General features: G+C 44.6%; 1 protein-coding gene across 1 annotated transcript in view; it reads left to right on the top strand.

The window, feature by feature from the left end:
• Positions 1 to 15,571, top strand: part of TSPAN15 (tetraspanin 15) — a 206,518-nt gene extending 190,947 nt beyond the window's left edge. Inside the window, exon 8 of the mRNA XM_069644316.1 lies at positions 14,469 to 15,571. Coding sequence (XP_069500417.1) covers positions 14,469 to 14,639 — 171 coding nt within the window. The 3' untranslated portion in view covers positions 14,640 to 15,571. The remainder of the gene's footprint in view (positions 1 to 14,468) is intronic.
• The last annotated feature ends 7,921 nt before the right edge of the window (positions 15,572 to 23,492 follow it).

Below are 23,492 nucleotides of genomic sequence, written 5' to 3'. Positions count from 1 at the left end.
TGATTCCTTCTACTTCAAGGGTAGTGAGAGGGGAGAAGCCGAACGGTTTGTAGGTCGGGTTGGCTTGGCGGGTATTAGATGTGGGGGCTGTCTGTATATTAGTGCACCAATTACTGTCTTTAATGCAGGAGTCAGGGGGGCTGCAGGTGTCTCAAGTTCCTTGAGGATTTTGAATAATTCCTTGGTATTTGATTGCGCAGACACAATGCGGTTATTTTAGGATTCGTTTTTAGCCTGGAGTATAGCTTCTTTATAATTGAGAGTGGCTAGGAAGAGGCTGTCCTTGTGGGCATCAGAAGGGTGACTTTTCCAGCGTGACTCAGCGCTGCGTTTCTATTTGCGTAGTACTCTGAGCTGTGGTGTGAACCAGGAGTTGAGGTGTGCATGTTTGGGTCTCCTGAGTTTGAGCGGGGCGATGGAGTTATTGGTTGAGAGCACTGTCTGGTTATAGATGTCGGCTAAGATAGTGGGGTCCGAGCAAGAGTCTGTGGCGTTATTAAGGGTAGGAAGGATGAGGGGGAGTAACTTTTCAGGGGTTATGTTCTTTTTATTTCTAGTAGGGATGGCTGGAGCGACGGGAGGTGTCGGAAGAAGAGCAGCTTTAATGTTGAAGGTGATATGGTGATCAGACCAGGCGCAAGGGGTGTTCGAGAGCAGGCTGATGTTGCAGTTAGTGTCGCTTAGCCAATCTAAAGACCGCCCTTTGATGTGGGTGGGTTCTTGTATATGAAGTGAGAAACCTAGATCCGTTCGGGTGTTGGCACGGTCGAGAGCCGCAGGGTCATTAGGGTCATGGTGGCCTAGATTAAGGTCTCCAAGGATAACGGTTTGAGAGTTGGTTTTTGCTTAGTCAAGTAATAAGGAGGTGATGTCATCCACAAAGGATGTAGAAGGACCCGGGGGGGGTCTGTATATTAAGATATTAAGTTGATGGTGGTTGTTTGGTTGGCCGAAAGTGGAAGTTTGACAGAGTAGTTCAGCTGATTCCAGATTGGTGCATGGTAGGGTTCTAAATCCTAGTGAGTTTTTGTGGATGAAAGCAATTCCACCGCCTCTAGAGGTGCGGTCGCACCTGGTAATGGAGTAATCTGGGGGGGATGGCCAAGTAGAGTGCCAGGCCCGAGGCACAGTGCAACCCAGTCTCAGAGATGGCAATGAGGTCAAGCTCCTGTGTCTTGATGAGATCAGCAATGTCCAGTGCGTGGGCTGCTAGGGACCTTGCGTTGACCAGAGCGGCCTTAATCACTCCGACGTTACTTGGTGAGGCAAGGTTAGTCTGGGGGCCCTGAGCAGTTGGTGAGAAAGGGGCCTGGGGGGGCAGACTGGACATCATGGGCGCTGGACAGAGGTCCCCTTGGCAGTTAGAAGGTTTGAGGCTCTTGATAATATTTTCTACTTCCAGGATAGATAAGGGTGAGAAACTGAATGGAGTCAATGAGTTTGGGATAGAGTTGTCAATGTTGGGGAGAGGGTTAGGTTGCAAGTTGGATTGTAGGCTAGTCTGTTTGTGGTTAATTTTGACTTGGAGAGTGGCCATCTTACCAAGGAGAGCATTTTGGATATTGGAGCACCACGTACTATCTTTGATGGAGGTGTCGGGTGCAGTGACAGGGGTTTCCAATTCTTTCAGGATTCTGAAGAGTTCTTTGGTATTGGATTTAGCTTTCTCAATGCATTTATTGTAAGTGACTTTTTTGCCTGGAATATAGCTTCCTTATAGTTTAAGGTAGCTAGTGATACAAGATGTATTAGCTTCTGGAGGGTTACTCTTCCAATGTGATTCAGCGATTCGTTTTTCTTTGAAGAATTCTTATTTGGGGTGTAAACCAGGTGTTGAGGTGAGCTTGTGGTTTGGGTTTTTGGGTTTTCTCAGTTTGGATGGGACAATGAGGTCAAGGGCTTTGAGCATAGTATGGTTGGTGTCAACCAGGACAGTAGGGTCTGTGCATAGTAGCGTGTTCATTCAGGACTGGAAGGATGAGTGGGAGGAGTTTGTCACAGGTTATATTGCGCTTATTCCATGTGGGGATGGCAGGTGCAATGTCTGAAGAGGGGCTGGTGGTTTTGGCTGGGATGTTAAAGGTGATTAAGTGGTGGTCTGTCTAGACACAAGGTTGGTTAGCTTCGATATTGAGTCCGCAGTTAAGGTCAGCTATCCAGTCAAGGATTCTACCTTTGGAATGTGTAGAGGTGTTGATGTGCTGGGTAAAGCCTGCGTTAGTAAGCAAGTTGTCAATCAACAGGGCAGCCGTGTCATTGGGGTCAGTGAGTCCCAGGTTAGTCGCCTAATACAATAATTTGGGAATTAGTTTTAGTGTTGTCTGTCAAGATGCTCGACAGGTCTTCAGCGAAGGTGGATAATGGCCCTGGGGGCCTGTAGAGTAGGTGGAATGCTGCGGTTGGGAGTGAGGGTTAATTTGGCTGTTAGAACTTCCATAGATGAGATTTGATGAACAGTTGAGAGGTGGAAGTTGAGGGAGTTTTTGTGGATGAGGGCAATGCCACCACCTTTAGATTGGCTAGTGGAGCGGTCATGTCTGATAATATTGTAGCTTGGTGGAATGGCTAGCGAGAGTAGAGGACCAGAGGCTGCGTGAAGCCAGGTTTCTGTGACGGCCAAAAAGTCCAGGTCAAGGGTTAGGATGAGGTTCGCCACCTCTGTGGCGTGGGCTGTGAGATCTAGCATTCATTAGTGCCCCTTTTGATAGTGTTCGCAGTGGGGTTTATCGGTTGGGAAGTCAGTGAGTGTGGAGAGGAGGCAGTTCTGGTGATAGGTTGTGGGTGTTTATGTTGGTGGAAGGAAGTCAACTGGTGGTAAAAGGCGTGAGTGAGTCTGGTGCCAAGTCTGGCGTTTCTCATGGCAAGGGAGCATGGTTGGAATGGAGTGGGTTTAGATGCAAAGTGTTGGATCCATAAAGCAGGGTTGTTGAAGTATGGGTTGGTGTTATGGGTAGACATGGGTGTGGTTGTAGTGTTATGGTAGTGTGAGTGAGGTAACAGAGTCGAGATGTGTTTGCATTTGGGCACTAGGTGGATGGTGAGATGGAGAGTACTAACCAAGGCTAGGGCAAGTAACTTATGGAGAGAAGACTTGAAGGAGTGAAAGACTGATGGGGACTGGTGCATGGTGGCAGGATTCACCGGGCTTAGCAGGTAATTGCAGTAGAGCCATCAAATGGCAGGGCGCTAACAGGCTAAATGCAACTATCAAATGGCAATATACAAACAGGCTAAATGCAACTGTCCCGTGGCAGTGTACTAGTAGGCTGACTACAGCTAACAAGTGCCAATGTACTAACGGGCAAATGCGGCTAATAGATGGCAATTCACTATCAACTTACAGAGCACTAATAGGCTTAATGCAGATGAACCTGGGGAATAACTAGAAAAAGAGACAGAATGACTGGTCAGTAAGAGGAGGAGAAAACAAGGAAAGGGCTCGATCAAATATACCAAGAGGATAGAAAACTGCTGAAATTGCATGTCTATCCAGAAGCTTAAGAAGAGAAGCTGTAAGACCATGTGTGGCATAGGACCTTTTCAGTGGCGTGGGCATGATGAAACCCAGATTCTAATGATAGTAGGAGATGAGAGTTTAAAATAAGCAACCTTCTAAAGAAGTTGAGAGAAAAGGAAGAAGAGAAATGGGACAATATTCGGAGGCAAGCGTAGGATCAAGTGAGGTTTGTTTTCTTATGCACTGGGAGAATAGTGGCACGTTTTAAAGAAGTAAAGTTACTGGTAGAGAGAGAAACTGATAAAAAGATAAACTAGGATATACCTGAGGGATAAGTGCTAAATGTGCAAGTTATCTGCTAATCAATCTGGAAATGGAGGCAAATAAAAATGCTAACTGGTGGGAATATCTGTTACTATAATCCAACTCATTGGAATTGGTATCAACCACCGTTTGCCCCACCTAGGGCCAGCAGGTGCCACCCATATTCAAGCATCAAGCCCATTGACCAGACTATTGACTTGACAGATTTCAAGTGTGGTAAGGATGCACACTAGAATTGAGCAGCACACCAAGTGGCTGCACGTTCCCATTAGTCCCCCCCCCCCCCACCCCCTGCACCCGCTTGTCTGACTTTTCTCTCCTCGCTATAAATTGCCACTAGCATAAACACTGACTTTAGGCTGCAAAATAACCCTGGAAGCATGGACTGTAAAACAGAACCAGTATTGCAAACTCGAAGGTAGGATAGCTGCAAACAGGAATGTATCCCTGGACACTGGAATGAGGCGGCCGACATGTTGGAAGGCATTGTAACTAACAACAAATCTGGCAAAGTAAAGTCACGGATACAAATTTGGTTCAAAAGCAATGTTCTTTTTATATGTTGAAAATGACACTGCAACAAAGAAAAACTAGATGCTGCACATACCTTTCTCAAAGAGGCCTTGGGCATGCTCCTAAGATTGGAGCAAGTAGATGCTATTAAGTCAATTCACCTAAGATGCAGGCGCCTTTCCCAAGACTATGACATAAAAGCTGCGCAAACGCCTCAAAACTCTTAACTGCTTTATATAGTACAGTAGTGGACGAAACAATGCCTAGCGCCTTGCTAAACCTAGACTCTACATTATATTTAAAGGCATTGCTTAATATGCAGGAAGTCTCTTTCAAATCTACTGATTGATCTGTGCCCTTTTAACTTTGTGTGCAGTCAAAAAAAAATCAGACTGCACAACTCAGCATCTCAAGGGTTCAGTAGTATAGATGAGGACAGTCTCGAGCATGTAGTGAACTGAGTGACTCCCATGTCGATTTACTTGAATGCTGTCTGAAATTGATGTCTTGGGGGCGTGGCTAAGCGCCGGGGAAGATGGCCGACTAAGAGAGCCGCTCCGCCTCCATATATAAAATGTAAACATTGTATTTTTTTTTTTATAAACCTACCTTTTTGTCGATGTTCCTTGCTTCGTAGCCGCTCCGAACGGGTCTGTGGAGTTTCTGCAGCGCTCCGGCGTTGTGAGGAGCTTCTTTGGCAGCTGCGTCGTGTCCCGAGGAAAGGCTCAGTGACAAAGTCTGAAACGCGCCGGCCCTCGCGTGGAGAGGTGCGGCGTCGCCTTTCAAGTGACACGCCGACTTGGGCCTGGCATCACGGGCACCATCCAACAGATTGCGCCACCTGCTGGAGAGAGGGAAGAAAAGGGGAAAAAAAGGGAGAATAAATGTAACAGTTGAATTAGGAGCACAGAGAAGTGAAAACCTACATGAGCACATATAAAGAGAGAGACACAGAAAAAGAAGAGTGTGGTTGAGGGAAAGGGAAGAGAAAAGAGGGGACAGAAAAAAAAGAAAAGGACTAAAGATAACAATTAATGTTACTACGAAATATGTTATAGTGAAAGACAAAAAGAGAAATATATTGTTGAAAACAAAGATCTCCGCACTAAATACCTAATACTTCTTGCCTACATACTTCTCTCCTCTAAATATTATAAAGAATTGCCACGTCATTCTCTCCAACGATCTTTATCTGCTAACTACACGGCTTGGATTATTAACCCCCAACATCCTGGCCTCCTCATAGATAACATCAATAGCTCTCATTTCAAAGTTTTTTTTTCTTTTGTTTTTTTAAGCTCCACAGCTTTGTCTGCTAGCTCCTCTCCTTATTATATACTGCACTGGAGGATTGCTTCTGGATTCCATTATTCTATCATAAATACCTACAGGATCTCTTCAAACTTTTAAGCTTCCATAGTATATGCCTTATTATTCTCTGTCCTTCCATTTTGGTCTCTTTATCCAAGAGCAAGACAGTATGAATAGTATGGATGTAATAATTTCATACTATGAGACATCATAGAAAATAAATAGAGGTATCGCCAAACCCTTTCAAGTTAAGAAGTCACTCAAACATATTACAATAAGGCGGTCACACAATTGAATGCAAGCAGAATATTGTTCTGACATATACCCATCTTCAAATCTTCCCCTTAGTTAAATGCCCCAATAACAAGTCTCGGTCTATTATCACCAACAATGGCAGCTAATCAAAAAAATGCATCCTCTGCAAAAGATGCCACCGCCACTTCAACGAATCTTAGAAGACCAAAAAGTGACTCCTCACCTCCACTAGGCATTTCTGATCCTGCCATTGAAGCCATTCTTGTGGAAATCAGGTCACTTAAACCCTTTATTGAAACTAAGCTACAGCAATTAGATGATGGGTGGATGGGTGTCAACAATAGACTGGAGGAGGTGGAAGAAAGAGTAGGTGTTCTTGAAGATGTATCCCCTAGAGTTGCACAATCAGAAAAATCTATTAAAGTCCTCCAAAGGCACAACGAAGACTTGGAAAATCGCAGTAGGTGCAATAACCTGAGGGAACTGACCCCATTGTTTTCCTGCAAAAATTCTTACCAGCCATTCTACATTTGCCCTTGGAAATAATTTCACATACAACGGGTTCATAGAATTGGTCAACCTACATCTTCTTCCACATCTCGTCCGCTACCCAGAACTCTCATATTTTACCTATTGGAATACTCTCAACTACAACTTATTTCCACAGCAAGGGGGCGCAAATCACTCATTTGGCATGGTAGCAAGCTATTTATTTCACAGGATGTGGCCAGAAGCACAGCTCAAAGAAGAAAAGATTTTCTATCCTTTCATCCTGCTCTAAAGCAACTAAATATCCTCTATGGATTATACCACCCATGCTCCTTCAAGGTAACACATGAAGGTTGCACAACTGTGTTTGATGATCCAGCCAATTTGAGGACCTTCATACAATCCATAAAAAGCGACGGCATGGACACCTCCTCTCCTGCAATTGCCTCAACATCATCTACTACTTGAAATCTTGACCGCATAACATGTATACATTGTTTTATTTTTTTCCTTATTTACCTAATGCAATTATTATCAATTACTTTAATAGATTGAGGCGGGCGCTCTTGTGGTGTCCCTCTTCCATTGTTGGTCATTCTTCTCCTTTTGGCGACCCAGTTGGCATTACCTATCCCTGGTATATCTTTCCTCCCGGTTCCTTCTCCTATGTCCTGTTTGATCTCTAAAACCATTTGTATTTCATTGCCTGAATCTCCTCAGTTGATAAAACTCCCTTCTCCCCTCCCTGATCCTCCATGTTCTATCCTCCTGTATCACTGTTTGGGTATATATGTTTTAAACCACATTACTCTGAATCTGATTCTAATATTGCATTACAGCCATAAGTTGTATGTCTATCATTACGTTTCTGATTAAATGATCTTCAAGTGTATGACGTGGAACATCAAAGGATGTAAGAATCCCATTAAAAGATGCAAAGTTATATCTCATCTAAATTAATTTAAGCCGATGGCTTGTCTACAAGAAACTCTTTGATCCAACAAAGAAACAATGAAGCTTAAATCCCTTTGGGTTAAGGAGGTTATTTCCAGTCCTGCTATATCCAAGAAAAATTGAGTTGCTATATTAATAAGTAAAAAACAACCCTTCAAAATGCTTGACCAAGATGCTGATACAAATGGTAGATGGGTATGCGTAAAACATTTTTTTTTTTAAAACTCTTTTTATTGTTCAATGGGGGTCTCAACAGTTACAGCAACATACCCCATCAAGCAACACAAGTTGATAGGCAAAGAAAACATTTACGTTCAACATTATATGGACATTTCATCACCTGAGAGCAACTCACACAGATAGGTTCGGAAGAGGCCCCATATGTCTTTTGGTCGGCTTGCCCCCGGCAAAGTCAAAACAAATTGTTCCTCACATTCATTAATGTATATAGGTTCGCAGAGGAAAGTGGTCACCTTTGGTGGCACAGGCATCTTCCAGGCCTGCAGGATACATTTCTTAGCCACAGCACATGCGATATTAAACAGCCTCCTGGTTTTCTCCGAACACTTGCCAATGTCTCCGAATACATATTCCTGGAGGGTCAGCTGTGGGGGTATCTGTAATTTCAGTCAATATTTCAGCCACCTCTCCCCAGAATCTCAGGAGAGCTGGACACTTCCAGTACATGTGAAAGGAGTCCGCATGTAGGGCCCCACACTTGGGGCATTCCCCCCATGTTCCGCAGCAAATTTTACCATTTTAGCTGGCGTGTAGTGTAGACTATTTAGGAGTTTAAATTGTATCAGACGTAATCCTGCATTCAATGAAACCTTTTTTGTGAGTGAACAATATCTGCTCCATTTGTCCTCTGGGATAGGCATTTGCATGTCTGTCTTCCATTTGTGGGCCTGTACTGCCCCATATAGTTTAGAAATGCCTAGCCCAGCCTTCATTGTGATGAGTTGTGTACAGGGGTGTTGAGGAGGTTCATCTGGGAACATTGGCCATCTTTTCTGAAATGCGGCCCTTACTCTGTAGTATTGTAGTATTTTGAGTGGCCCACCCCCCCATCGCTCTAGTAAAGTCCTCTCTGGTTGCAAATTTACCATCTATAAACATATCACCTACCCTCATTTCCATGTGTGGATCCCAGCCTTCCTGAATACTCGGATCCGACATAGGGGGGATGCCCAGAAAATTCCACAAGGGGACTTCTGGGTTGTATGGTGTTTCCAGCTTCAGTCGTTTAAATAATGCCCCCCAGACCCTGACCGTGCAGCTAAAAGGTGTCTTTATGACGTGAATTAAATAGGACCGACTTAATGTCCGCTGGGAATATAGTTTGTGCTTCCACCCAGGTGTGTGGTGCAACCCCAGGTTCCTCGTACCAATATTTTACAAACTGTGCCTGTGCGACCAGGTAATAGAGCTCAAAGTCTGGAGCCGCTATGCCTCTGGTGTCGTAGGGCTCTGTCATTTTCTCCCACCTGATTCTGGCCACATTCCCGTTCCATATAAAGGTTACTACCAGCAACCGTAGTCTCAAGAAAAAGTCTCTACCTGGCCATATGGGTATATTTACAAAAAAATATAGTAGTTTGGGGAGAGCTATCATTTTAAGTAGGGCTATCCTGCCGTACAGGGGTATAGGGAGGTGTCCCCAGATCTGTAGCTTGGTGCCCAATGTTTGCAGTGCCTTCTCATGGTTGTCCGCATACAGGGTTTGCCTGGTCCTAGACACTAACACCCCGAGATATCTAATATATTGGTCTGACCATTTAAGGCCGCAGGTGTTTGCAGGGCATTTAGTGAGGGGTGTGAGCGGGAATATTTCCGATTTGGTTATATTGATGACGTATCCTGAATAATCAGCGAAATCATGTATGTCAGTCATAATGGGTGCTATGTTTACTTCTGGCTCACGGATGTAGAGTAACGTATCATCCGCGTAAAGTGAGATTAGCTGGATAGGGCCTTTCATGTTAATTCCCTTGTCCCTGTGTCTCAGCTGAACCGCAGCTGCCATAGGCTCAATAGTTAGGGCAAACAAGATGGGCGAGAAGGGACCCCTGGCGAGTTCCCCCTACCCAGTTGAAACATCTCCGAAATGGTTCTATTCGTGCAGACTTTGGCGCCCGGAGCAGTATAGAGCAGCCTTACAAATCTGATAAACGCCGGCCCCGCCCGAAACGCTTCCAAAACCGTGAAAAGATAGATCCATGATACAGAATCGAACACCTTTTCGGCATCTAGGGCTACAGCTGCTGCCCGGGTCAATCTGTGCTATTATACTAAATATACGGTATGCATAAAACTTTTAATTGCTTCTACACAAGTATCTATCCTTAACATTTATGGACCCCCACTACCAGACCCCCCCCTTTTTTGGATCTCAATTAAACAAATGATACTCAAAAATAACTTCACCAATTTGATTGTGTGGAGATGTTAATCAGGTCCTTGACCCATTATTGGACCAAAAATCCAGTTGCATGCTTAAATCAAATAAAACCCATAAGTCCTTTGTTAATTGCTTAGCGGAGACGGGACTAATTGACACATGGAGACTATCCCATCCTACACAATACACTATCACGCCTGGACTATATTTCTGCAATCCAAACCCTCTCTGGATCCATCATAGATTCTAAAATCTCTAATATTATATCAGATTACGCACCTGTTACATCCTTTTGCCTCACAGAAGTGAACAAAACTTCTCTAGATGGAAACTCAATAATGTCCTTCTACATGATCCACAGTTTAATCATTCATCCAACAATATTTTACTAATAATCAGGACTGTGATACCTCTTAACAACTGGGATGCATTCAAGGCTGCTTTAAGAGGTCACATTATGGTCCTCTCCGGTAGGAACAAGAAATTTAGGAAAAAACATCTAGATCTCTATTCCAAACTCACCCAAGCAGAGCAATGCTACTATTTAGCCACTAGCTCGACAAACTTACGACAGGTAATAAAGCTACGTTTTGAAATTAATAGAACTTGCGGCAGGTACAATACTTAAATACAAAACAAAGATATATCAAACATCAAATAAAGCGGGCAAAATGCTGGCTTCTTACTTAAAAACCAAAAAGGAAAAATGTCATATTTCCCATATTAAGGATACTCTGGGCATATCTCATCACCATTCTGATGAAATACTTGACTGCTTCAGGACATTTATACTGATCTTTATACTCCAGAAAGCTCTATTCCTAATGATAATATCAAATCCTTTCTTGAAAGTATCAGTCATACCTCATACCCTCGAATAGACCTTTCCCACCTTGATGATGATATTACTTCCTCAGAGATTACTAAAGCCATTCATAGCCTGGGAAACGGAAAAGCACCCGGCCCAGATGGACTATCCACCGAATTCTACATCCATTTATCTCAAGTATTAACCCCAAAACTTAAAACACTATTTTCATACTTTATATCCCAAAAATCATGTTCTGGTTAATTCTCAGAAGCTTTACTTATCATATTCCCTAAACCCGACAAAGACCCTTCCCTCCCCAGTAATTATCGACCCATTTCCCTTATCAACATAGAAAGTAACATTCTTGCTAAAATACTAGCTAATAGAATCGAATCCTCACTCCCAATCCTGGTTAAAGCAGATCAAACTTGTTATGTTAAAGGACGCAACATATCCTCTAATGCTAGACTTCTACTCAATGCCATCAATAGACCAGGCTATGCTGCCATTGCAATGGACGCGGAGAAGGCTTTTGATCGTGTGGATTGGATCTTTATGTTCCAAACCCTACGCTGGCACGGATGTGGTGAAAAATGTATTTCACTTGTTAAACTCCTTTATTCAGCCCCTAAATCCTCTATCTATTTAAATGGCCAAACATCCTCCTTTTTTCCTTTGCTTAGAGGTAAGCGGCAGGGTTGCCCCTTCTCACCATTATATATTCTTTCACTCGCATCGTTATTGGAATTAATAAGATCTAACAAAAATATCCCAGGGATTCAATCAGGTGCCTCAATTACCAAAATAGCAGCATATGCTGCCAATATTCATATTCTAATCAAAAAACCCAAACTTCATCTACCTAATCTCCTTAATGCTTTAGCTGTGTGGTCATGTATCAGGATATAAACTAAACAGACAGAAATCAGAAATGATGCCCTTAAATCCCTACTGCCTCAAACATGACATTGGTATTTTTGGTCTTAAATGGTGCAGTAGCTCCATCAAATATTTAGGACTTCGTTTTGCCTCTACAATTTAAGATACCGTCAAGCTCAACACTAAGACGTTACTGGACACTCTTAAGGACCTAACATCCAAATGGTCCCCCCTTTACCTCGCTTGGTGCGGGGCGTTTGGAAACTATTAAAATGATGCTCTCCCTTATTGTACTATAATACCTTCAGCTTCTTTCCGTTCCACTATCTTTCCTTTTTCAAATTTATATATTCCATACTACTAAACTTTCTTTGGGGAGTTAAAAAAGTAAAAAGAATTGCACTAACCAAAATTAAAGCACCTTATGAAATGGGCGGTGTTAGATTTCCAGACTTTAAGCTATATCACTCTGCATTTCTCATAAAGCAGTCGCACCAATGGTTCACAGATCCCGAATTCGCCGATACGCCTACATGGTGCACATTAGAAAAACACTGTTCATCCTCATAACATTACTGATTGTATATACGTATTTAAATATACCTCCAAGAACACCTTGGACTATATTAAAGCATCCGTTACAGCCCTACAAACCTTTCTCTTCCCCCATACCAAAACCTCCAATGAGTACCTTTCCCCTTTACTATGGCACAACAAGAATATAGTAATCAAAAACAAGGTCCTTAATCGTAAAGCATGGATTAAAAAAGGAATTAGATTCATCCAACACATTATAGATGGTCCCTCATCCTCTCCTTCCAGCAATTCTCATCCAAATTGACCATCCCCAAAGCTGATTTTCAGTACTACAATAAATGAACTCCTGTCTTGATGCACTTAATCACTTTTCCAATGAGATTCTTTCTCCAGACGCCCTCAGACTACTACAGCTAACTATGACTTGTGATGTGAGAGCCTCAAAAATTTATAATATGCTCACCTCATCATTTAACGTTTGTTCAATTCGTCTGAAATGGGAATTTGACTTAGGATGTATGTTTGAAGATCATATATGGTTCAGTTTGTTCTCCAAAATTAAACAAATATCGGTCTCAGCAAATATAACACATTATTTCTTCTTCATCCATAGAGCATTTATTACTCCTGCTAAACTAGCTAAGGCTAACCCAAATCATGATGCTAAATGTTGGTCATGTGGCATGTCTCCCGCCACACATATGCATATGTTCTTTGAATGTTCATATATTTTCAGATTTTGGCAAGACATCTGGAAGTTCATTAAGCTTATTTTTTCTCTTGATGTTCCGTTATCCTCTGTGAATGTATTTTTAGGAAGTCTGGCCATAACAAATATTTCTCCTGACTCAACCAGACTATACGATTTATTCATCTGTATAGCGTTAAAATGTATCGCAGCTAACTGGAAAGACTTTCGATCTCTTTCTACCAGAGGATGGTGGAACGCTATTTGTCATACTCATAAAATGAAAATGTGCTTGGCTAATAATAATGCAATGCTAAATGGTATTTTTTTTCATCCGTTATCTCAACTGTTTCAATGCAACTGCTCATGGCTCCTGAACCTATATTCTCTTATTTAATTTATTAGCTAGATGATTAAATTTATATTCAAATGCCCGTTTTATATTATGATAGCAACGGTAATAACAGTTTGATCAAATAACTCATTATACCCATCTTCCCCCCCACCCGTCTCCCATCTGTTTCTTGTATCTCTTCTGTCTCCCAGTATGTCTCCCCAAATTTCTATTCTTATCCCCATTAAGTTGTTCTTTACAGACTTGTTACAATAATCCATGTTCAATTTGTACTACGATCTATTATTCTTGTTCAATATGTACAATAATCCAATTTGTTTAGTATCGATCAAGTTCTCGCTTGTTAATTTCAATCTGTTTCTTTTATTATTAGTTCCGCTCAGTCTGTAACTTGCTAACATATGTATTATTAGTATCTTAAACAATACAAATTATTAAAAATAAAAAAAGAAATTGATGTCTCACATGGATGGGTGTATTCTGAGGGGGTTCAGGTGGTGTAATGTCTGGCTCATTTTGAGCTGAGAATGAAGTGCTCCATGCGGCTGGATGTGTTCTTTACAGTGAGTGAGGCTGAGCTCCCATCCCCACTGTGAGAGTTGAAATGAGTAGCGCATACACCTGCATGTGTTCTGTGCAGTGGGTCAGAGCTCTGCGTATCATTCTCCATACTTGGGATGGAATGTCAAGCTTTTTTTTTTTTCCTTCATGCGTTTGCTTTGTGTGTATTGCGAATGAAACTTTTTATCACAAGTTATGTTGTGAGTAAAATCCAGTGTCTATATACGTCTTACATGCAGTTGTAGGATGCAAGGTACACTGTGTTGATGGAATGTAATGTGTCTTTGCTGGTGGTTCGTAGGCTGGCAGAAACATGTGTATCCAAATTAATGCATCTTCTAACGAGTGTGCGCCATGACGCTTTGTATTGGCTGATGTCGGATAGGAGAGAATGTGTTCTTTGCACTAGCCAGTGTGCGCTGCGAGTCATGGGGTTGGATGTATCCTGTGCCGTGGATGGGAGACTTACTCCCAGGCATGTTGTGCATGTGTAACTTGTGTTCTTTGTACTGGCAGGCGCACAACAGTGAAGATCCAGTCTGAAAACAATGCATGAATGTGTTGAATGCTTTCTTTCAAGGTGTATGTGTACAACAGGCTGTCTCATCCTTCCTGGTGTGTTTTGTGCACGGTTGGAAGGTACAGACTCGTACAGGCCTGAATGACTTCTAGGTAATTCTGTATTCTCTCTTTGCAAGGAGCTTTCTATCCAATGACCTATGCGACTCGTATAGTTTGTTTATTTGTATAGCGCAGCCAATCCCTCTGGTATCTGGGCGCATTAACTTGTAGAACAACATAGTTACAGATGATGATAAAGGGCCTGGTGTGGAATTGGGGCTGTATACCGTCTTTGCTGGGATGCTATTGTTGTGTGTTAGATTGCAGGTCATGGTGTGGTGTTAATTGCCTGTCTCCTGCTTTCCTCTGCAGTTTCTGGGTGTTCTCCTGTGCTTGCTGTACATCAGTCGAGTGGAAGACCTCATCAGTGGCTGGGACAAACCAGGCAACGTGCTTCTCGATGACCAGGACCAAAGGCCTGAGATTGAATTCTCCTCCCCCGGCTGCTGCAGCTGCTTCCCGGGGGAAGAGGTCTATGCCTGACCCTCTGGCGGGGCTGTTGCAATGCTCCGGACACTACACCGGGATTGGTGACCTGTGTACAAGCACTCTGGTGCTGGCCTCCTTCAGAGCCTTATGTGGGCCAGCAAGACCACATTGCTTGTCCTATATTTGGGGAGAAGCGGGGCCTTTTGGACTTCATAACACAGAATCCTCAATAGGAACTGCACGGACACCGGAATTCAAGCATACAGAATCCAGCGCCACCGACAACACCGCCCACAGAATCCTTTAAATTGCCCTTTTGATTGTGGTTTCTCACACTGGCTGCCCATGTTCTTGTGGTGGGTGTCTTAGTATTGGAACAAGTGTCCACATCTGGATTCAAGAAAGGGGGAGGAGATTGTTGGCTGGTTTCCATCTTGTGGAACTGGCTGGTGTGGGACTATTCTATCTGCAGACAAGTTACTTTCACCATAGCTTATGCACGTGGTACTGCTTCCCGTCCATGCCCAGAGGGTAATGAGGTTGCCACATTCAAAGATGCCTTTGAGACTAGTTCCCTGCTTGCGTGCACATTTACCAAAAATGTTAATGGCAAAAGCTCCAGCACCATGCCCTGGACTGCTCTGCAGCTAGACCTTACCGTGCTACCTAGCGGTCTTTGAGTGTTGCCTTCATCACAGGTCCTCTTGTGAAACTGCACCCTCACAGGAAGACGAGGCTTGTTGAGTCCCGGCGACCGTGGACCCTTTTTACACAAATTTGCCCGTAAGTTTGATTTGGATACCTGGAAGCCAATGATGCAAAAAACTATTTTGGGCCCACTTTTATAGTTTTGGGCCACTTGATCACCTGTCCAAAATGTACATAGCATGACGTAATTTTCTGTATCAAAGTGCCCGTGCACAGTTGTTAAACACTGCGAATCTCATTATAGACATATAATGCCCATATTTAAAAAAAAAAAGAAATGAGGAAACTTGATGCCTAATTGTCAAAAGTTAGACTACCTACTTTGAGGCATTCTGTGATGTGGCTGCAATTCGAAATCACAAATGCAGCCAATTTTCTCTAACTTTGTCATCTACCAAATTGGGGTTTGAAGAGAATACATTTTTGCACGAGTTTAACGCCACCATTTACAGTACATTTTCTGGCAAATGTATTTATCACGTTTGCCATGTGCTGGGCACATACCTACCAATGGTTTTGGGATTATTTTGTTTAGATGAAATGTGTCATTTCATAAACCCAAAGGTGTTGGCAGGGGAGCAAATAAAGGTCTCGCCATAAAACGAAACTTGGAGGTGGACTACTTTAAAACCATTGCACCTGTGCTATCCATGCCACAGCATGTCCCTGGCACACTCCAATAAACCAGGGCAACAGACCAAAAAGGAAACCTGGCTTTGCCCCTTCTGCCACCTCAGATGATCCGCCTGTAGTATGGCCAATTTTCTAAAGCCTCTGTTATAGAGGGGGGGGGGGTGTTGATTGCAGGATGTGTTTATTCACACAGCAAGGCACTGCTGCACGTGTGCTTGCCAATGTGCAGAAATGAGGCTGCCCCTTAGAATGCAGTGCCGGCGGCCAACGCAATGCCCGATAGAGTTCTGTTTAGTTCAACATTAGTTGGTCATGAGAATATTTAGTGATTTCCACTGTGCAAGGGTCGTGCAGGCCACTTGACCGTTGTGCTACACCATGCCTTTGGAAAAACGTGTTTTGCAGTCAGGAGATCAATCTCTGTGACCCACAGCGTGACTTTAGCACATAGGAAATTGCTTGCCTGACCCTTGCGTGTTTTGGGAAAGGGACAAACAAAAGAATCAAGGACATTAAAGCCAAAGACTCGTGTGAGAAAGCGTCTTTGATTTCAGCAGAAAGCCTCTGGGATGTGGTCGCCTCCGCCCTGGATGGAACGTCCCCATTTGTAAGCTGGGCTACGGCACGTTCTTGTGTCCAGAAAACTTACGTTTCACCGCCGTGTATCAGCAGCGAGGCCGTGCAGAAGCTGCTGTTCTGTGAAGGGAATGCCTCATTTACAGGTGGTGGTTCTGATTTTACAAACAAAAGGGCCAGTGCCCCAATCGAGTACAACGGGTAACACTTGTCCCATTCCTGGGCAGATTCCGGACTGGATCAGTCAGAATTGTGCTTACATTATTATAATCTAAATGATGCAGGTGTGTTTTCAACATCCCCTCCACCGTGCATGGCAAAACTAAAGTGCTCTGTACTCTGACCAGTATGCGGCGGTGGGGTTGGGCAGGCATTGCAGTGCTTCCCCCAGGTCCCTAGCCACACTGTTCCTTCCTGGGAATCTACATACACCATTTTGCATATATTCCTCTAACTGCTGCGACCACTGAACCCACTTCAGCCGCACCCTACCCCAGGTGTGCGGGAGAAGATCCTTATTAATGTTTACAGAAAGAATGATTTTATGTTTTTAGGTGTGTTCGGCTTCTGTCCCTCTCTTGTAACAAGGTCTTTATCTTTTATTGTTTTTATTTCAGCTTCTCTTAGTTGGTGCTCAATGTAATAAACCAAAATGAATGCCAGGAGACACCCTGGATGTCTTTGGAGGGGAGCTTGTAATATGGGAACAAGGGGAGGAATATGTTTGTCTTGGAAGAAAGACAACACAGCGCAAGACTGGTTCGAATCCCAATCCTGAGTTTAGGAACACTCGTTGGTGTTAAGCGTGGGTGGTGGTTCCAGGTTTTGGGATTGAGACTACATTCCTGAGCCACTAGGTGTTTTCGCCCACATCACGGTGTCTTGCGGTTAGTTTCTCTAGGCTGGGGCCTATGCACCACCCATGCAGCTAAATGTATTTCTTTTGCTGCCTCTCTAGTGTTACCAACTTTGGAAAGTGTGTCTGCCCAGACGAAATGCTAACGTTTTGCGTTCCACTAATCCCTTGAAAACCAGTGTAGGGGCGACCTGCTTTCTTTACTGGGCAGTTGCATACACATTGTTCTGCATGAATGTCTAACCCCCAGAACCTCCTGTAAATTCTGCTCTGTCCTCCGCGATAATGCTCAAACACCCAGCATCTGTTCTGCCAAACAATTTGGTAGCAATCTTCCCTTACAATGGAACATCTGCCTTCCTTGTCCACCATATCTTCAGCAATTGCCCATATTTGCCAAATATTGCAGGCATGTGTGCTTGAAAGAACTCCTTGTGAACATCTCTGCATAGGGATAACACTGGGATGTGGCCCGCCTTGCTTACCGCTGCAAGAGAAGACCCATCACATCTGCTGCTGGCCAGTCACAGAGTGCAGGTCATTGATGAATAACTGGAAGCTGATGAGGTCCCACCGAGATGCAAAAGTGGATCACTTCTTATGTTTGCGTCTGGGTATTGGTTACTAAAAATTATGTGTGAAATGCTGCTGATTCTCTGAACTAAAACTTCGTGCTACTAGGTGTCTTAATCTTTATACTCGGGTAGTTTGCCATTTCCTAAACCTCCTGCTAAGTTTACCCGGGTCAATGGTGTTTCTAGCCGCGTGCCTTTTTGGTAGTGCTCATCTGCTAATGGTAGATTTTGCCTTCTGACTAATGGTGCAGTTTTCACTCTGTGGAGGCGGGGGTCACACCACCTCCTGGTGATTATGAAACAGTGGGGATGGATGTCTGTCTTCGCAGGGCATGCAGACTTAATTTATTGTGGAAATGTACAGGGTGTTCAGTGCTTCCAGAGGGAGCTTGCACCACATGATGTCATAGGATGTGCTCCCAAGTATTTGGGAATGCCCATATTGTGTGCAAGTGGGAAATCCCAATTGGATATGCATATGAAACCTTTGGGGTTGCTTTAGTGATTATATTTCACACTATGTTCTTAATTTGTGATCCCTGCTCCAGGAATTAGAAATTGAAGCTGCTGCTGTAGTAAATTTACTAAACAATCGTGTTAACTTTTTCTTGAAAATGAAGCTAGACCTAACAAAGACCTGGACCTCCTTTTGTGAAACTTCTACTATTTTTGGAGGATAACTGAAAACCTCTACGTTTTAGTATCCGACAGTAACCTTATCAATACACAGCTCCAGTATGTTTAAACGGAGGAAGTACCTTGCTTTCCCAACACGTAGGCGTGCACTCCATGTTAGGATTCCTTGCTCCATATGGGTGGTGTTTGAAATGTGACCCATCCAACAGAGCAGACTGGGATACCCTTCAAAACCCACAACTGTGCCTTGAGACATCAACTTCTAAAGGGTGGTCTGCATTGTTTTTGGAGCCCCTATAAACAGATAGGGTAACCCGTTTTCCTTGGAGAGGCGATGGCTGTCTTTGCTGGTGACTCCTGAGCTTTCCAACTGTTCTAGTGAGCCCAATTTAAAGAGCTTCTAGAGTGGGTTTGGGTAGTGAATATCTCGGGGTAGTTTAGCCAATGATTGGGCCATCTAGTTGCTTAAACCAAGCCTCATGAAAAATGTGTTTAATCGGTTGGATTTCTGAGCCTCCAAATGAGCTATTCAGCCAAGCCTAATTGCTTGCTGCCAGGTTTACAGGTTGGCTGTTCCTTACTTGCATGACTGGTGGTGGCAGATGCCCCCACCTTGTAAATGGAGGATAAGTACAGTATGTGAGGGGGCAGTAGGCAATATGGTCTGTCTTGAGGGTTACTGGGACAATTCAAACGAGTAGGACATCAGTTTCAAGGACCTTACACTGTCTTCAGCTGGCCCCAGTATAGCGACAGAGGGTCTAGTCTGCTATTGAGATGGTTCTATTTGTTTTGATGGAGTACTAGAGTTATTGCACAGATGTCCCCTGGGGCATAGGATGGTGTACCCAATGATCGATCCTGAATCTATGGGCCCAATAAGTCTGTGGAAATGAGAAGCTCAACCAAGATTAAGGGAACAAGAAATGGTGCTAAGAAGCCACCAATCAAACTTTCCAGGTTGCACTCCTACCTGTGCTCACAAAACATCAAGATCTTTAAAAGAGGCTTCAGACTTGGGTCAACGGGGCCTCCTTAGAATGTGCTGCATCCGCTGTGTCTTTGCCTCCAAAAGTCTGTGCGCCTCATCCTGCTGCCTCATCCTTTTTACTGCTGCACCCCTTAGTGAAGCAGCAGTTGCTAAATGTAAAAGCCAGTTTTATTTTTTTTGTGTGTAGATTTTTATTTTTTATGATGTGTACTACTGAACTGTAATCTATTCTGGGTTTTGGGTGGTGAGGTGTCCCAGAATCCCTGAAGTAATGTATTTTAATGGCCTCATTTGCATTTCCTTCTCCCCTGCCCTTCATTGTTAATTCCCGTTTACTTGATTGCAAATAAATAAATCAGAGTTGTCTTTATTTCTTCAGATCGTCGTTTGGTTGCCTGATATTTTTCTTTTTATGCATGTTTTTTTTCTTAAGTAAATGGAGTGCGGGGTTAGGGAATCAGTTCATTGGGCCAAAATCCTGCTTTAAAAATCCCTGCAAATATTTGAGATTAGTAAGGGAAAAGGTGCAGCCATATAGGCTGGTCCCCCTGATCCCAAAGCATCGGCTAAAAGGACTGTTGTAACCTTGGTGCAAGGTCAAGAATACGCTTCAATAAACGCAGCGCTACAGGTCATGCAAAAAGCCAGCGTAGCGCCTGCTCCCATGAAGAAGCCAAAGTGTCTATTGTGTGTGTGTCTGTGTCTCACTGTATTACGCCGGCCAATAAAAAGGGATCTATGAGGCATTGTGGATGTCCAAAGACAGAAATACTCATTCACCTGAATAAATCCGGCTCAACTCCAGCATAAGCCTTTCCCATTTACCAATATTGCAAAGCTTTATAGGGAAGCCCACCAATTGGCCCACTCTATCAATGTCTTACAAATTCTGTAATCACCCCTTTACAATGGGCTCCAAAAGACCAGGCCTTCCCTTACAGCCATTGCTTTCCTATATTTCCCAATTCCAGGTGTTCGCTTTTGCTATAAAGGTACTGATAATATTTGCATTGTGCACTCGACGTTCATCACATGCTTAGGTTTCATGACCTATCCACATAACACCCAGGTGGTACTGGAGTAGATGGCTGCTGTGGAGCTTTTGACATAGGCGATGTAGGTATGAAGGACCGTGTGCCATTATTTAGCTCGGGTGATGAGTTGGCCATGAGCGGCTGTAAAATGCAGGAAGTGTGTGGAGCAAGTAGACTTTTACTTCAAGGAAAACAAGGTTTTTCCCCGCATTGGATCTTTCATGGATTCACATGCTGTGAATATTTCCCGTTGTCAGGCTGGGAAACCTCGGTAACTTAATGTAGTGGTTTCCCTATGGAAAATTGTCGACACCTTGAGTGTCCTATCGACATCTTTGGGCCACACCAATGGGACATCCAGTATATAGCCCCAACCCTGTAGCTTCCTTTCAGATTTCAATCGTCTTCCAAACTGTTGGGATCACCTTGTGTTCTCTCCAGAGAATTTGCTCTTTTTTTCTATGCAGCCTTTGCTGTTTCCAGTGTGGTACTTCTAGGCCCCGTCATTTCATCTGTGGGTCCGAAGAAGTCATTGTTTTGGCTGTGTGTGACCTGCGGCCTCAACATGTATGAAGGGGACGGCCATGTGGACTGCTTGTACCCCAATCACTCTGCTGAGAACTGTACCATCTGTCGGCGTTTCTCCCAGAAGGACTGTAACCGGCGAATGACTTGCTGGATGAACGAGAGGGGCCTATCTAGCTTTTGAGATGGGCTCTTCCTGCGGGGGCAAGTCCTCTACTCCTTCGGTCGAATGAATGCCATCGCACCAGAGGGTGCGGTCGACAGCGTCCACGCCTAAGAAGCAATGCACGGGGGCCAGGCCAGAATCGGATTTGGGGGGGAAAAGGCAGTGAGTCTTCGGTGGCATGACTGGTGCCGAGTAGTGCAGGGTCAGTGCCCCCCTCTCGGGGCAAGTCTGTGCCAAGGGCGGATAAGCCAAAGGACTTGGGTTCACGCCAGCAGAAGCTTGTGGAACCGACACACAAGGCCTTAGCATCGGACAAGAAGTCCAGGTCTCATTCGTCGTCCTCGTCGACAAAGGTCATCTTCGGGCCAAGAGTCATCAAAGCACCATTCCAAGTCCTCGTCCAAGCAGCTCTCTTCTCCGCATAAAGAGGTGTCGGTGCCAAAGACTGCGCTGGCGGCTGGTCTGTTATTGTCAGTTCCACTGACAACGGCCTCCTCGACAAGAGACCTTCCATCGATGACAGCTTTAACATCTGTGGCCTCATCGACGACCCTGCTGGTGACAGCCCAGTCGACAACCTTGCTGCCGACAGCCGCCCCGTTGACGACGGCTCCAGCGACAGTGGAAATGCAGAAGTCCACGGTGAAGCTGAGGTCCGATGTGGATCCGTCGCTCCCAGGGATACGACATGGCAGTGAGGGGCCGGATTTACATCCATACTCCCGATGGATATTCTCCAACATGAGCCGCCCTCCGCCTAGGAGTTTGACTCAGATCCAGAGGAAGGAGTGCAACACTTTCTGTATCCTTCAGTTTTGGGCCTGCAGCCTTCTCTTACACCCACGTCAGGGGGCCTGGAGGCTGTCCCGCCTCAATATCCTATTCCCCTGTTCGGCCTCCTCTGTCATCTCTCAGGCCGGTCAGCCCTCGAAGGGATCAGGAGGAAGTGGGAACTGGTGAAGTCTGAGCCGGACAGCGTTCCGCAGGACCCTCTCTCGACAGTCACTTCCTCACCCAGATGGGTGAATACCTGGGATATCTGAGTAGCCCGGCCCAACCATCTCTGCCGGATGATATTGGAGCCTTCCATGTCATGATGGCTAATGCCTGTAATGAGTTTGACCTCATCCTAGAGGAGGAAAATAAAGACTGCTTTTTGTTTAACCATATGGGAAAGAGGAGGAAGGCGGTCTTCTTGAATTTCCCCCCCCCCCCCAACCCCCTATTGGACCACGTGTGGCAGCAAGGCCTTCGGCAATGCGCCACACGTTTACAGAGCTTGCGGTCAAGGGCCACTTGGAGAAGACGTTCAAGGCGCAGGAGTCCACTCCAAGTGCCTGACGTTCCAGCCTACTCCAGAGTCGGTTGTTTCGGTGGCAGCAAGTAGAAAGGCTTGTACCCAGCACAAGTGTGCAACTTCCCCTGAAAATGAAGGCCATAAACTGGATGCTTTTGGAAGAAAGGTCCTCGCAGTGGGTGCTATTATGGTCAAAGCTGCCAACTCGTGGGTGATTATGACCCAGTATGACCGCGAGATGTGGCACAGATTGGCTCTTCTGTTGGACCACCTTCCAGAGCAGCAGCGGAAGGAGGCAATGCTTTTGGTTTGTGAGGTAGGAAGCATCGAATCATAGTATTAACCTGGCAGAGACTGGGTTTAAGCAGATTAATAATGGGGTTGTTCTCCAGCGTCAAGCCTGGCTTTGCTGTACTGATTCCCGGCCAGAGGTTCAGCACAAGGTTGTGGACATGCCTTGCGAAGGGGAACATCTTTTCGGAGAGAAGACTCACGATGCACTGAAGAACATGAAGGAAGGCTCTGATACTGCGAGGTCTCTGGCAGCCCTGCAGGGTAGACTTTTTTTTCGGCCCTTTTGCGTCTTTCGTGGGGTGTCAGGGAATGCAAGGTTTGCAGGTTCTTGCGACAAGGGGTACGGTAGATATACCTATTTCTCCCAAGGTTTCCGGCGGCCCTTCCAGTCTGCGCAGCGGAGTCTCTATGACAGCAAAAGAGGGGTTCCTCCTCCTCCTCTCAAAGAGGCTGTCAGCAAGAGGATTTACAACGTAGTGATAGGAAGAAAAGCCCAAACCCCTAGATAGATTTAGTAAATATGAAAACCGAAGTATGCAAACCTGAAACCCTGAACGATGGAACACGAGCCAGAGATATTACGAATGACCGCTAAAGGCAGTAGATACCAGGAGGG

This window comes from Ambystoma mexicanum, chromosome 2p (genome assembly GCF_040938575.1).
Source record: "Ambystoma mexicanum isolate Mex_15411 chromosome 2p, UKY_AmexF1_1, whole genome shotgun sequence".
Taxonomy (NCBI): Eukaryota; Metazoa; Chordata; class Amphibia; order Caudata; family Ambystomatidae; genus Ambystoma; species Ambystoma mexicanum.
This window is presented reverse-complemented; position numbering and strand designations above follow the sequence as displayed.